The sequence below is a fragment of the Adiantum capillus-veneris genome, chromosome 9 (assembly GCF_014529385.1).
Source record: "Adiantum capillus-veneris isolate H3 chromosome 9, ASM1452938v2, whole genome shotgun sequence".
Classification (NCBI taxonomy): domain Eukaryota; kingdom Viridiplantae; phylum Streptophyta; class Polypodiopsida; order Polypodiales; family Pteridaceae; genus Adiantum; species Adiantum capillus-veneris.
The window spans coordinates 157,617,428-157,631,095 of NC_140939.1; the positions used below are offsets into that span (position 1 = coordinate 157,617,428).

General features: G+C 40.2%; 1 protein-coding gene across 1 annotated transcript; it reads left to right on the forward strand.

Annotated features, from left to right (window-relative positions):
* The first annotated feature begins 1,512 nt into the window (after nt 1-1,512).
* On the forward strand, nt 1,513-2,629 carry LOC147451446 (uncharacterized). The gene is given in 3 exon segments (XM_086520622.1): nt 1,513-1,617; nt 1,815-2,127; nt 2,202-2,629. Coding segments are annotated over 3 exon segments (840 nt in total). The 5' UTR covers nt 1,513-1,518.
* Nucleotides 2,630-13,668: the final 11,039 nt, after the last annotated feature.

Genomic DNA, 13,668 nt, shown 5'->3' on the forward strand with positions numbered 1-13,668 from the left:
GGGAATTACTTTTCCATACAATGTATGCAATAGAGAGTCTAGGGAGTAATGGTGCTATACTCTTTCGTTTCTTAATTTTCTTGAATTTGTATTCATGGCTTCTTCATCCACCCCCTCAAACCTTCTCACTACATGTCATAAATAGCATCTACACACTGATTTGAATATTGAATATGAGCGTATATGCAAGCGAAGTAAAACAAACACAATAGTAACACCCATAGAGAAAGAAAGACTCAGAGTAGAGGGAGCAAAACACATAGATTAATGGACACATGGCTCACTCTATCCTTTGAATCCTACGACCAATGCCTCCCCTATATTTGCAAATCCACTACTTTATTGACCTTTGTAGGTGATGGACAGAATGGCTTACTTGGCTACTACAAAGCTTTTACTGGGAAATCAAAAATTCAAAAAAGCATGGTTCACCATCAAGCAAATGAGATTATATGACTTTCTACTTTGCATTGTGAGAACCAAAAAACCCTTTTGTAGTGCACACAAGAATTACAAGTATTGCAAGAAAAAGTGCGGAACTTACAAAGGAAAGATACAAGCTTAGGTGCTCGTGTGCAAAAGAAATTACTACGGAATCTCGAAAACTTGAAGGTTGGCTTTGGACGTCTCAAGAAAAGAATCCAATCATCGAGGTCAGGATTGTGAACCTTAGTTTTTTCTTATGTCTGTTTTAGTTTCTATGTAGACATGCTATATATCCAAACAAAGAAAACATAGATCCAAAGGCCAATGTAGGAAAGCAGTTGAAGCCTTTGATAAAGAGACAGGTGGTGTTCTGCATTTTGTTTTGAAGCTAGATGAGCGTGACATCCTCAAAGACAAGAAGATAGAACAAGTCACAACAACATCGATGAATTAGGATCTTTCAAAAAGCCCCACTAATGATCCTTCATACTTCAGTGTTCAATAAGAAACAAACATATGGTGGCTTGGTGCTTTTCAGGTATTCCATTTCCATCTTCTCTTCAGCTTTGGTAAGCCCTCTTGAGATTTAATTTTAGACTTAGTTTCACGTTTCATGCAGATTTAATCTTGAAGGTAAAGAAAGAAGACCACAACATTTTATATTGGGTGTTCCATCAAACTCCTATCCCTGATATCATTGATAAACAAATGAATCAAGGAAAGGTGCTAGTTGTCAATGGAAGGGGAGACTTTCAGGTCCAATGTCATCTTGGAGGTGACCTTAAAACACTCAAGTATATGTATAATTGTGGAATGGGTGCTATGGTAAAGGCTCCATGCTTGTATTGCATGGAGCCTGCAAAGACGATGGACCCAAAATGGTGGATAAAGGCTCCTATTTTCCACAATGAGGATCCTAATTTCCACTTAGTTCTGGATATTCCACTTGCCAATGTCCACATTTGTACAATGAATGCTCTTTGCAGAATTGTGGAGAAGTTGGTGTATCTGTACATTGGGTTTTTTTTGGAATATCAAGAACTCAAAAGAACAAAAGGTTGCGGCAGAGGCAATTGAGCTGTTTTGTCAGAAATGGGTCTCCATGGGGGCAATGTGAAAATCCAACAGGACGAGAAAAGGTCAACCAATTATAAAGATGTACTTTGCAAACCATCTATTGGTGGGGTCAACGCATGTCGTTTTTTAATCAAAACCAACAGGCATCAAAGATAAGAAGCTAACCAAGCATGGAAGGATATATCAGTCCACCTATGTGAGCAAAATTGATTTTCTCGTCTCCATGGGGGCAATGTGAAAATCCAGTGGGATGATAAAAGGTCAACCAATGATAAAGATGTACCTTGCAACCATCTATTGGTGGGGTCAAGGCACGTTGTTTTTTATCAAAACCAATAGGCATCAAAGATAAGAAGCTAACCAAGCGTGGAAGGATATATCAGTCCACCTATGTGAGCAAAATTGATTTTCAGCAATGGAAAAATCTCCATATGGCAGTGAAGGACCAAGAACCCACAACTCGCAATGCCAACGGTGAAGTGTGGCATTCCATCGATGTGCTATTTCAGATGTGTGATAAAGATGAGTGGACACAAAATGATCTAAACAAGTTTAAGAAGAACCTTCAGCTACTAAAGAAAGCATTTAGGACAGCATGGATTGAAACTCAGATTACTCATTACATGGTATCGTTAAAGCACCCTTTTAAATGATAAGGGCTAAAAGGTTGTTTAAAATTCTTGAAAACTTGTTTTATTTGCACATCATTTTCAATCACTTACCATACTTCATTCAAAAGTATGAAAACCTAGGCATATGGAACACCCAAGGCTCGGAAAAGTCTCATTACATAGCTAGGAATGCATATTTCAGACACACACAACACGGTGGGTCTCGAGATAAGGCAAACAATTTGAAAGAGTTGTTTCAGTGGTTTTATCGTAGAATCCTTCACCGGATGCAAAAAAAACATGTATTGGACTGTTCGGCAACATCACAAGCAATTAGGCATTTGTAACAAAGAAAAAGGAAATGAGTAGAGGCATTTAACAACTCCAGTGCTCGTGAAGGTCAGAGACAGTGGAGAGAGACAATGCAATATGTAACCATAAGAGGATCAAAAGATTTTGATTTTAGGTCACAACATGTACAAGAGATGCCTAATGATATAATAGATACAGTATAAGTCACAAGTCTCTCAACATGATGATAGATAGTGGATATTTTTTGGCATATTACCCTTGTATTGGATCATTAAATGTTTTCCATAATCTAAGAGTTCATTTGGGTTTTGTTTCCCCAGAGTGAGTGCCATTGCTGTGTATGTGTAATAATAAGCTGCACGACCAACAAAGGAAGTCATCCTTTTTACCAATCCATGACTGTACACAAAGGATGAGTTAGAGAAAGACAGTGACAACTAGAATTTTTGGGTGGGTTGGGGAGGGGGGGGGGGGGGGGTGCTTACCATGTAGCTCTCATCTTGCATATATAAGTCATCCTTCTATAGGTCCACTGACCTCTTGGACCCTTGTGTGGGATGCATAAACCAGTCCTCTACTTCTTGAGTATTGGTTGATGGCCTCAAGTTGTTTCTGATAGCTTGGAAGGTAGCCTCATCTAGGAGTGTCTCTCTATATTATTCTGCCTTGTCAAAGAAAAGTTTGAGGCATTCCATTGGGTAATTTCTAGAGGTTTCCATAGACTCATTGTCATTGTTGTCATCAAATACAAAGCCACTCCTCCCCTCTTGAAATTTGGAGAGCGTGGCAAGTGCAAAGTCCTTCCTTAAAGAAAATATACTTTGATGTCATGGAGGAAAATGTATGATCTCTCACCAAATTTGAACTCTAGCAGTCCAGGAAGCATCAATGTGGATTGCTTTTCATTAAAGCGAGAGACTTTTAAAGGTAGTTTGATGTCAGATGTTTTAAGTGTAAGTATATTTCTTCGTTGCACCTAGTTAGCCTATGCCTCAAGATTAATATCCTCCTCAATCTCAGGAACCTCATTGGACTCCATGTCCTCATCATCTTGCTCATCGGGTGGTAGATCCTCCTCCATTACCTCTGAAGAATCTTTCAATAGACTAGCAAATAGAGAATTTAAGAATAGAAGGAACCCAAAGGATTCTTTGATTAGCAATGTTTCTTTCTGAGCAAAGTCCATATCTCTCTTTAAAGAGCCTCTCAGCAACTTAGGTAGTCCCTCTTCTGCTTCCTGTTCAACTAAGCCAATTTTTAATTCGACCCTCTGCCTCTTCATTCTGTGAGATCTTAATCCTAAGAAAAACATAATACATGCGATAATAGACTAGTATTGGGACACATCAACATTTAAATATTAAAACACATTTCTCCTAAATTACAAGCTGTTGGTCTCTCTCTCTCTCTCTCTCTCTCTCTTTTTGTGACAGATTGGTCTCATAGGTCCTGTTGGCATTTTATAGAGGTTATTTAGAGCAACTCATCTTATTTGAGTTCCAACTCCTCTCTCTCCCTAATTTTCTACCTCTTATATGCTCCATGGTGCGCGAAGAACAATCGACAGACCGATACTATGTATATGCGTGCCATAGGACAATAAATAAAGTTTCTTCTCTCTCTCTCTCTCTCTCTCTCTCTCTCTCTTTCTTTCTCTCTTTGTGGCAGATAGGTCTCATAGGTCATGTTGGCATTTTGAAGATGTTAGCAGAGCATCTCCTCTTATTTGAGTGCCTACCCCCCTACATACCCATTTAGTGCTCTACGGTGTGCCAACGACAATCAGCGGACCAACAACCCCCATCCCCACGCCATAAGACAAGTAAAAGTGTTGTCTCTATCTCTCTCTCTCTCTCTCTCTCTCTCAAAATGTACATTAAACTGCACCTATAAGAAATAAACAATAGTAGGTGTTACCTTTTCTTGGGCCTAGCATGGCAACCTTCAAGAGATTCTATTTTTGTGTACCTCTATCTCTCTCTCTCTCTCTCTCTCTCTCTCTATCTCAACCACCCTCTCACTCTCTCTCTCTCTCTCTCTCTCTCTCTCTCTCTCTCTCTCTCTCTCTCTCTCTCTCTCTCATAATCTAATCGTTCATGGTACCATTGCCAGCATGCACAAAAAATAACGACATGCTTTACACATGTCAAACGGCTAAAATTAACTAGTTTGCATTTATTGCACCGTATAATTTTGATTGAGAGGTCAATTTCACACTTAATGGGTTGTACAGTATTCGTTGGCATGCTTATTGTAGCACCTTAGAGAGAGAGAGAGAGAGAGAGAGAGAGAGAGAGAGAGAGAGAGAGAGAGAGAGAGAGAGAGAGAGAGAGAGAGAGAGAGAGAGAGAGAGAGAGAGAGAGAGAGAGAGAGAGAGAGAGAGAGAGAGAGAGAGAATCGCTCAGAAGAGCATCACACAAGGTGACAACGCAGAGGGTCTTGCTGTCCATTAGAGAAACCCAAATTCTACATATACCTAGGTCCTACAGGTATGAGAGAGAGACATAGAGAGGGAAGTAGATTAAGAGCAGGGAAAGGGGAGACAGAGAGTCATATATTGTGTGTGTGTGTATGCGTGCTAAATGATAAATGGTATGTTATTGGGAATACTACATAAACCAAAATGACAATGGCCCATAAATTTGACGAGTTTGCACAATGGCACATAGAGACGATTCTAGTATCATCTAAACATCATACATGCACCATAATGACACTTTGTCGCAAATAGAGAGTCAGATATCGGAATGAAACCATGGAGGAGAAGTACAACCAAGGTATAGAAAGGAAGAGAGATAGAGCGGGTGTGTGTGTGTGTGTGTGTGTTGGTGTCCCTATTGTAATAGAAAAGAATTTGAATGTTATGGCACATTAACTTGGAACCTTGTGTGGACAATGGCACACAGATATCATTCTGTCTTTCACTAAATTGCCCCCGCATGCCATAATGCCTCTTTCAAGGGGGGGGGGGGGGAGAGAGAGAGAGAGAGAGAGAGAGAGAGAGAGAGAGAGAGAGAGAGAGAGAGAGAGAGAGAGAGAGAGAGAGAGAGAGAGAGAGAGAGAGAGAGAGAGAGAGAGAGAGAGAGATTGGCTTACAGGTAAATGAAAAGAACAAAGATGACTGCGAGAAAGGCAGGCAAAGGACCAGGTTTGGCTATTAAAGTAGGAGGAAACTCGACTAGTAAAAAGAAGAGACCAGGAAAGCCCATGAAAATCTTGAAAGCTCCAAGGATGAATAGGCTACAAAGACACATCAAGCTATTCAAGGAAACCAGGAAGGCTCAAAAATGTATTCAACTTCTAGTACCAAAGCTTCCATACCAAAGACTAGTCAGGTCAATATGTGAGGAAGCATGTTTTGGGACCATGAGGTTGAAACCTCTTGCACTGCTGGCACTACAAGAGGCAGCAGAAGATTTTTTGCTAGAATATTTCAATGACATAACAATTGTTGCAGCACATGCACACATGGTAACGATTATGGACAAGGACAATGAAACTCTGAAAAGAGTAGGGTGGAGATATGATAAGCTACTCCAACCCAATAAATTTATAGACAATAAAATGAAGGAAATTTTGCTTATTCCTCCGTCAAAACCAGAGGTGGTGACGATTGTAGAAGTCACCCACGATGTGAATACCAAGGCCAGGGCTGAGCAGGAAAATCGGCGTGTAGAGGAGATGAATAAACTGAAAGAGAAGGAAAAGGCAGCAAATACTATAGAAGAAGAGATTAACAACTACCACATTGTTACACACGATATCAATGTGAGAAACAACAGAATTTTGTCATCTATGGAGGAAGGATTAATAGTAGATATACAGCTAGAAGATGGTATTAGAAGGCTATTAGATTCTACGCATATCAATATATTGCGGGATCCAGATGCTCAAATCACAGACTGAATTGTATATATCTTCCTGAAGTCAGATGCTTTCACCAGCTTCAGCATATTTTTATTCAGCCTTGAGGCTAGAGAGTAACAACAAGTAACTTTCTTGTAGTTTGATAAAGAGCTAGCTACCTCCACAAAGCCATGCCAAAATATATCTCTTGGATGCCCAAATTTCTTCCTTTCTTAGAATGAAAAACACCCCTATCGGTACATTCGAGAAGTGGCTTGCCCATTGTCCAATGCTGCAAGTAACAATTATAATTTTTCCATGTGAGAGCAACTGCCCACTGGAGCCTCGTTTGCATTGAACTTGACTACGCAGCTGTCTAGACACTAAACTCAATTCAAGGAATGCATCCAGAATTGAGACTGTGAGTATTGAGAATTATAAATTGCTTTGATTTTGGATAAAGTATGGAGACAATTATTGTGTTGGGTTCATACCAACTCCTCCTGCTTGCAGATGCATGAAAAGACTGCTGCACATATATGGAAGGCTATGCGGAAATCTAGATCTATACAAGCCAGTAATCAAGGAAGTCATGATGCCTTTATAGACGGATGGCAACTTGTGTGGATGGATGTAACATTTAATGGTCTAGTAACTTGTGTATAGCAAAAAATTACTTAGACATAGTGAGAATTTCATCAAGAATAGAATCCTAATGAGCATAGCAAGAGTGCTTGGATGGAGAGAGCAACAAAAAAATAACACCTAGTTAGATAGGCATGAACAATACTTCAAAAAGAGAGAGAAATTAAGCTATTCACAACAATTGAGGACCGTATTTACATGGAGCCGGTCCCCCCTCCAAAAGGCTTTGTATCATAGGTTTTTCCTATCAAGGGAGACATTTTACAATACAATACTTTGTGTTCCTTCAATAACTTGCTGGTGTAATGAAGATGGAAGCTTCAAGAACCAAGCTTACACTGAAAACACAACATCAATTCCCTCACGGTCTCAGACCCAAGACCTCATACACCTTCAAAGATGGTGAGAGGTAGCGGGGTATGAGAGTAGATCGAGAGGAACTAGTATTCTTACGAGAAAGAAGTATGTCTCCTCACATAATCACTCTTAATAACTTAGCATAGCTTAGTAATTAGCATGGTAGAGGAGATGAGCATGCACTGGAGCTTGGCTCTTGGTTGGATTTGCATCACAAAGCCAAGAGTTGTTGGTGTAGGCCTCCCTTCTCACAAGCTTGGAGTAGATGATGAGCTTTCCATTAAAGCTTGAGAAGGAGATAGTCTTCTTTACTTCACACATGAGATTGTGTGAGTGTGTGTGTGTGATAAGGCCTTGCAAAAATCAGCCCCCTCTCTCTCTAGGTCGACCCCCCTTGCTATTTCCTCTTACTGGCCCCTCATTGGCTCATGCAAAGCTTAGCCAATAGGAAATTAGAAGCCTAATTGCTAGCCTTGTGACATGTGTCCCCCTTTCCCCTTTTGTGAGAGCTTTAGGTATTTAAATAATTCAATTAATCCCTCATTGGACCTCTTGGTCTTCTGGCCAATAGGAATCAGACAAGCCATTGGGCTGCTGAATGCTGATTGGACCCCTTGGGAGACTGTCCAATAGTCTTCTAGAGAGCTTAATTTCTATTGGTTCTTTTATCAAGTGTTTTTAAATGAATTAATCTAAATTTACTCTAGCCTAATTCTCATTGGTCCAACTCTATGGCCATCCAATAGGATTTGAATGCACCTTGGGGGCAACTGGGCTACGAACCTGACATGTGTCCACTATGCCCTTCGTGTAAAGGGAGCTTGGAAGAGTGTGTGTGTGTGTTTCTCTCTCATCCCCAACAAAAATGGCTTGCCCCCTTCTTGATAGGGATGTGGGAAGACTTTTGAGTCTCCCCACAAGCATCCAAATGTTTCTAAGGTTTGACCATAAGACCTTTCATTTAATTTTGGAACCTAAGCTTTTTGGAAGTCTTAAGTGGGTGATTCTTAGGGTCTTTGAAGCCCATTGATGCACATTGCTCTTTTGCAGATGGTCCCTGTGTGGATCCCTATTTTCCCTCCTTTGGATCCCTACTGAGACCCGTCTGCTAGCGTTACCAATATTCTAGCCTTTTCTCCCCTGGTACTTCCCCATATAAATGATCAGCTTAACATGAGAAAATCATTTAGGAGAATTAGATATTAGATATTAGTTATTATGACATTATCTCTCTTTTGAAATCATAGTCGTCCTCGACTATGAAGTAGAGACGATAAAGCCTAGTCATTCGTCCGTTTGCTAGTGGGTAAAGGATCCCTATTTTACCCTACGACATTGTCCCAAAATGGATGACTAGTCCATTTGATGCTTGAGAGCATTAGCTGCCACAAGCATGTCTGCACATTGGTCCATATCAATCTTCCATAGTAGACTGACAAGCTCTACTTGGTGTTCAAGAGACGTCGTCTCCACAAACATGATCCTAAGCATGCATACTTCTTACATTTGTGCACAAAGAAAAAGAAAGTCTTATAAGACAAAAACTTTGTTCATTTAAACATTTTTACACTTGCTTACTTTAGGGAAGCATTTTAAGCATTGACAAGGTTTAGGTTATCCTTTAATTGTATGCCTTGCATCCATCTAGCATCATCAAAAGGATAGTTCTTAAACTTAATAAGATACCATCGGATAATCTTACCGCCTCTCAAGACCTTGTCTTCATGTCGGAGAATGGACTCGAGCTGCAACACCTCTTCTTGGTCCTCGATCTCTGGTGGGTCTTCAATAGTTGTTGGTTCTTGAAGTGGCTCTCCTTTGTAAGGCTTTAGTAGGCTCACATGGAAAGCATTGTGTATGAACCAATGACTGGGCAACTTGAGTTGATAGGCCATCTCATTGATTGGCCTAAGAATTTGAAAGGGACCATAGTACCTTTTTGCTAGTTTAGCATAGTACTTTTGGTGTCCCGTTCTTGCCAATTGTGTGCCTTAGTCGAGCCTTGGGAAACTTAAGCAAAACCCAATCATTTTGTTTAAAGTCTTGAGCTCTTATGTGCTTATTAGCAGTAGCCTTTTGCCTTTTTTGTGAGATAGAGATAGCATCCTTAATCTTTTGGAAAGATTCTTGTAGGTCTCGGCTATACTCATCTGCAACGAAGATCTTCCCATGTACCTTAAGTAGGAGGGGACTTTTGGATCTTCCCTCAATTACCTCAAAAGGTGCTTTTCCCATGGATGTATGTATAGTATTATTGTAGGCATACTTCACTACGGGTAAGTACTTCTCCCATTGGGACGTTTGATCTACTTTCGTTACATAGGCTTTAAGTAGATCAAGACTTGTTAGGTTAGCTATTTCACTTTGGCCATCCGTTTGCGGGTGATAGGCCAAAGAGAAGTTTAGCCTTGTTTTTAAATTCTCAAAGAGATCCTTCCAGAAATTCTTGGTCATTCTAGGATCTCTATCCGACACTATGGACATCGGCAAGCCATGGTACTTGAAGATTTGTGATATGAAGAGGGTTGCCATTTGATGGGCTTTGATAGTCTTTTTGCGAGGTATAAAATGGGCTTGTTTGATGAACCTTCCCGTATTCCCTTGGATAGACTTAGGCAATCCAAAGATAAAATCCATGGATATGCTCTCCCAGGGTGAATTATGGATTGGCAAAGGTTGAAGAAATCCAGGTTGCTTCCCTCTATCAAACTTCGTCTTTTGGCATAACACACATTTAGAAACATACTCTTGTATGTTTGCTTTCATGGCAGGCCGCATAGAAATATATTTCTATTTCATTTAGGGTAGACTAAATCCCTCTATTCCCCGCATAAGGAGGAGCATGAGATTCATACATTGCTTTCTCACGTAGTGGGTTAGTAACACAGTCTATTGCCATAGAGAAGATAACCATATTGTAAGGTAAATGGTTCTTCTTTCTTCCCTAGTGGAAGGGCTGAAATCACATCTCTAAAATGATGATCAATAACATACTCATCTATCATAGAAGATAGATCATTGTGAGTTGCTATGGAAACCGCATTCACTCTTGATCATCTTGAGAGTGCATCGGCTACTTGATTATGCTTTCTACCAATGTGAGCAATATGAAAATGAAATTGCGAAAGGAAACTTTCCCACCCCATTTGTTTGTCGGAGAGCTTGGTTTGCATCATGAAGTACTTAAGGCTTTGGTGATCCATCCGTAGAATGAAAGGAGTCCCCAATAAATAGTGCTTCCATGAGTCTAAGGCATGTAGAACTGCGAGGAGGTCATTTTCATATATGCCTAGAGCTTGCTCAACAGGGTCGAGCCTTTGACTTTTGTAGGCTATGGTGTGCCCTTCTTAGAGAAAAAGAGCTCCAAGGCAATCACCACAAGCGTCTCATTAGACCTCAAATGGTTTTAAGAGATTCAACACTGTAAGTAGAAGTTGAGAGATAAGCTTTTCTTTAAGCTTTTCAAAAGCATTGTTCTCGCTGGTAGACCATGTATACCATTGTTAGGTCATGTAATGGTCCCGTGATTTGTGAGAACTTTTCTATGAAGCGTCTATAGTATGCACACATACCTATAAATCTTCTTAGTCATTTAGATTCCTTGGATTAGGCCATCCTTTTATTACCTCTAGCTTTGATGGATCCATTTGGATGCCATCTTGAGAGATAATGTGACCTAAATACTAAATCCCAGTATGTGCTGTCCCTTTGTTACTCTCCCACTTGCTCTGTACACTTTTGATTGCCTCCTCTCTCCCTCAAGATGGATTTGCTAGCCTCCAAGATGCCCAGGATGGTGTTCTAGTTACTCATACAGCCTATGTGGTGCTATGTGTGTGACCATGATGAGACCTTGATGCTCCCTCTCCACACTCTACAAGCTCTTGTATGAAATTGATTTCACTTATTGCAAGCTAGTGATAACATTCTAGAGAGCGTACGATTTACTTTTAGGAGTACTTGATTGACTTATTGAGCCTTATTTCACCCTCAATCACACCCTTTGCTTATGTGCAAAGATACAAAGAATCCGTTTCACGTCTACCTAGGTCACCGAGTAGAGCATTCTCACTCAAAGCCGATGGAAGCACCTTCTATTATCCAAGTTGTGATACCGCTTATTCCTTATTAACCAAGAAGGAGATGTTAGTGTAGTGGCTAGTCATAAGGGGACAACCACTATAGCCCTTTACCCTAATAGGCCTATTGGAGTAGAGGTAGTGTAAGTTAAAAAAAACCCTGTTGGCATAAAGGTGGCATGTGCCTTGCCCCACGATGGATGAATCAACTGCCATTGACCTTAATAATCCACTCACTTATTCTTTATATACATGGAAGAATAAGGAATGAGAGTGCTTCTTGCCACTCTTCTCCACCCCACATCGCTCGTTCTCTCTCTCTCTCTCTCTCTCTCTCTCTCTCTCTCTCTCTCTCATCAGCTGCCATTGACCTTAATAATCCACTCACTTATTCTTTATATACATGGAAGAATAAGGAATGAGAGTTGCTTCTTGCCACTCTTCTCCACCCCACATAGCTCGTTCTCTCTCTCTCTCTCTCTCTCTCTCTCTCTCTCTCTCTCTCTCTCTCTCTCTCTCTCTCTCTCTTTCTCTTTGCACATGCACTACATTCACACACCCCTTCAATTGGTATCAGAGCACACGATGATGGTGGGTAGCATGGTGGTGTCAAGAGCTTTGAGGGGATAACTTGCTTGATCTCGACAGTGGAGAGACCAAGAAAGCTTGGAAACTTTGTGAGAATGAAACGGGATCTTGTGAGATAAGGTGAGAGTGATGTTTTCTCTTATGGAAGCTAAGAAGACAATGTGGAAGATAGTGTGTAGGTGAAGGTGCTGCCCTAAAACTGTGTGCGCATACAAACACTTTTTTGCAAGTCAGTTTTCTCCTTGTAGAATGTAGATCACAAGTCCCCTCCATTTTTTATGTGGTTTACAACTTTTCAAATGAAACTTTTTGTAAATTCCTCACCATGTTTTTGGTATTCAGCTCAAATTAGCCACATGCAAGAAATCTCAAGTTTTTTGTTTAGCGCAGTGTGCGAGTATGATGCACTTTTGAAATCACGACAAGTGGTTGACTATGGGTGCATGAAATTTCAACTTGTGCAAAGCTTGAGTTGGTAGATTCAAATAAAGAAGAAGTAGTGGCACGGTGGAGGCACAACATTGGCCATTTGAGATCTCCTTCGACACCACTATCTGTTGTACTTACATACACGAGCATGGAGACATTTACATACCCTCACATCAGTCTTTTGAGAGACATGGCTTTCCGATCACATGCTTGCTTGGAGGCAAACTCTTATGCATTGGCACTACAAGTGGAGCTTCTTTCATAGGTTTTGGCATACATATTGTCTCCACACTCATCTACTTAGCACAATTTTTTTTCACTGACATAGACATACTTGTGCTCTTCTATGAGGTTTCAAAGATTTTTTTGGGAGCCGTTTTGATTTGGTCTTGAGATATGGTCTTTGTGGTTTAAAAGAGACTTTTGTCTCTAATCTTTGTGCGTAGTCTCATTGCAAGACATTTTGGCATTCATTGGTGGAAATTTGTATATGGTTTTCATGATTTTTTATGTGCGGACACTTTGTTGATGTACGTTGAGTGTAGGTTTTCATTAGGGCCAAAAACGACTCAAAAAGGGCTGTGTAAGGAATTGGTTAAATTACTAATTAGCAGAGCCGTTTGTGGTCAAAACGGCTCCAAATTTGTTCGTTTTGGTCATTTAAAGCATATCTACGCAATCTAAAGCGTATTTAGGTACATATCTCTAAATATTCAAAAAGATATCGTTTTCTTCACATTCCTTTGTGGCTCACCTCGAAATTTGTTTTCATTTACTTCACTTGGCGGCAAATAGTTGTTTCCACTTTTGAATCTCTCTTTTTTCTCTCACCTTTCGCGAGCTTTTTCTCTTCTTCTCTGCTGCTACGTTATTTTCATTATACTTTCTGCTCCTTCATTACTTACAATGACTAATACATCTTCCACTAGTGATAACCGCAAGTTTCACTCGAACATTAAGCTAAGCTAGGAATATGCTACTATGCGGAGTGTCTATCAAAGACCAGTTACAACTGCAAATGAAGCACAACAACTTCGCAACGAGGGAAAGAAACACATTGATATATGGACAGATGGGAGCTTGTATCCACCGGATCCTAGCACTGGAAGGTATCCATCTTTTAACACTCCTCATGATTTGATGAGATTTGTTGGTGATGGGGTTGATGGCTTACTAGGATATAGTTCTAGGTTATCTCATTTACACATTGATCATACACATTACATTAAATATCTCAAAACTGTTTTGTCTTCAAATGCAGTAAGAATTTTAGAACTTGAAAACCAAATAGCATCTCT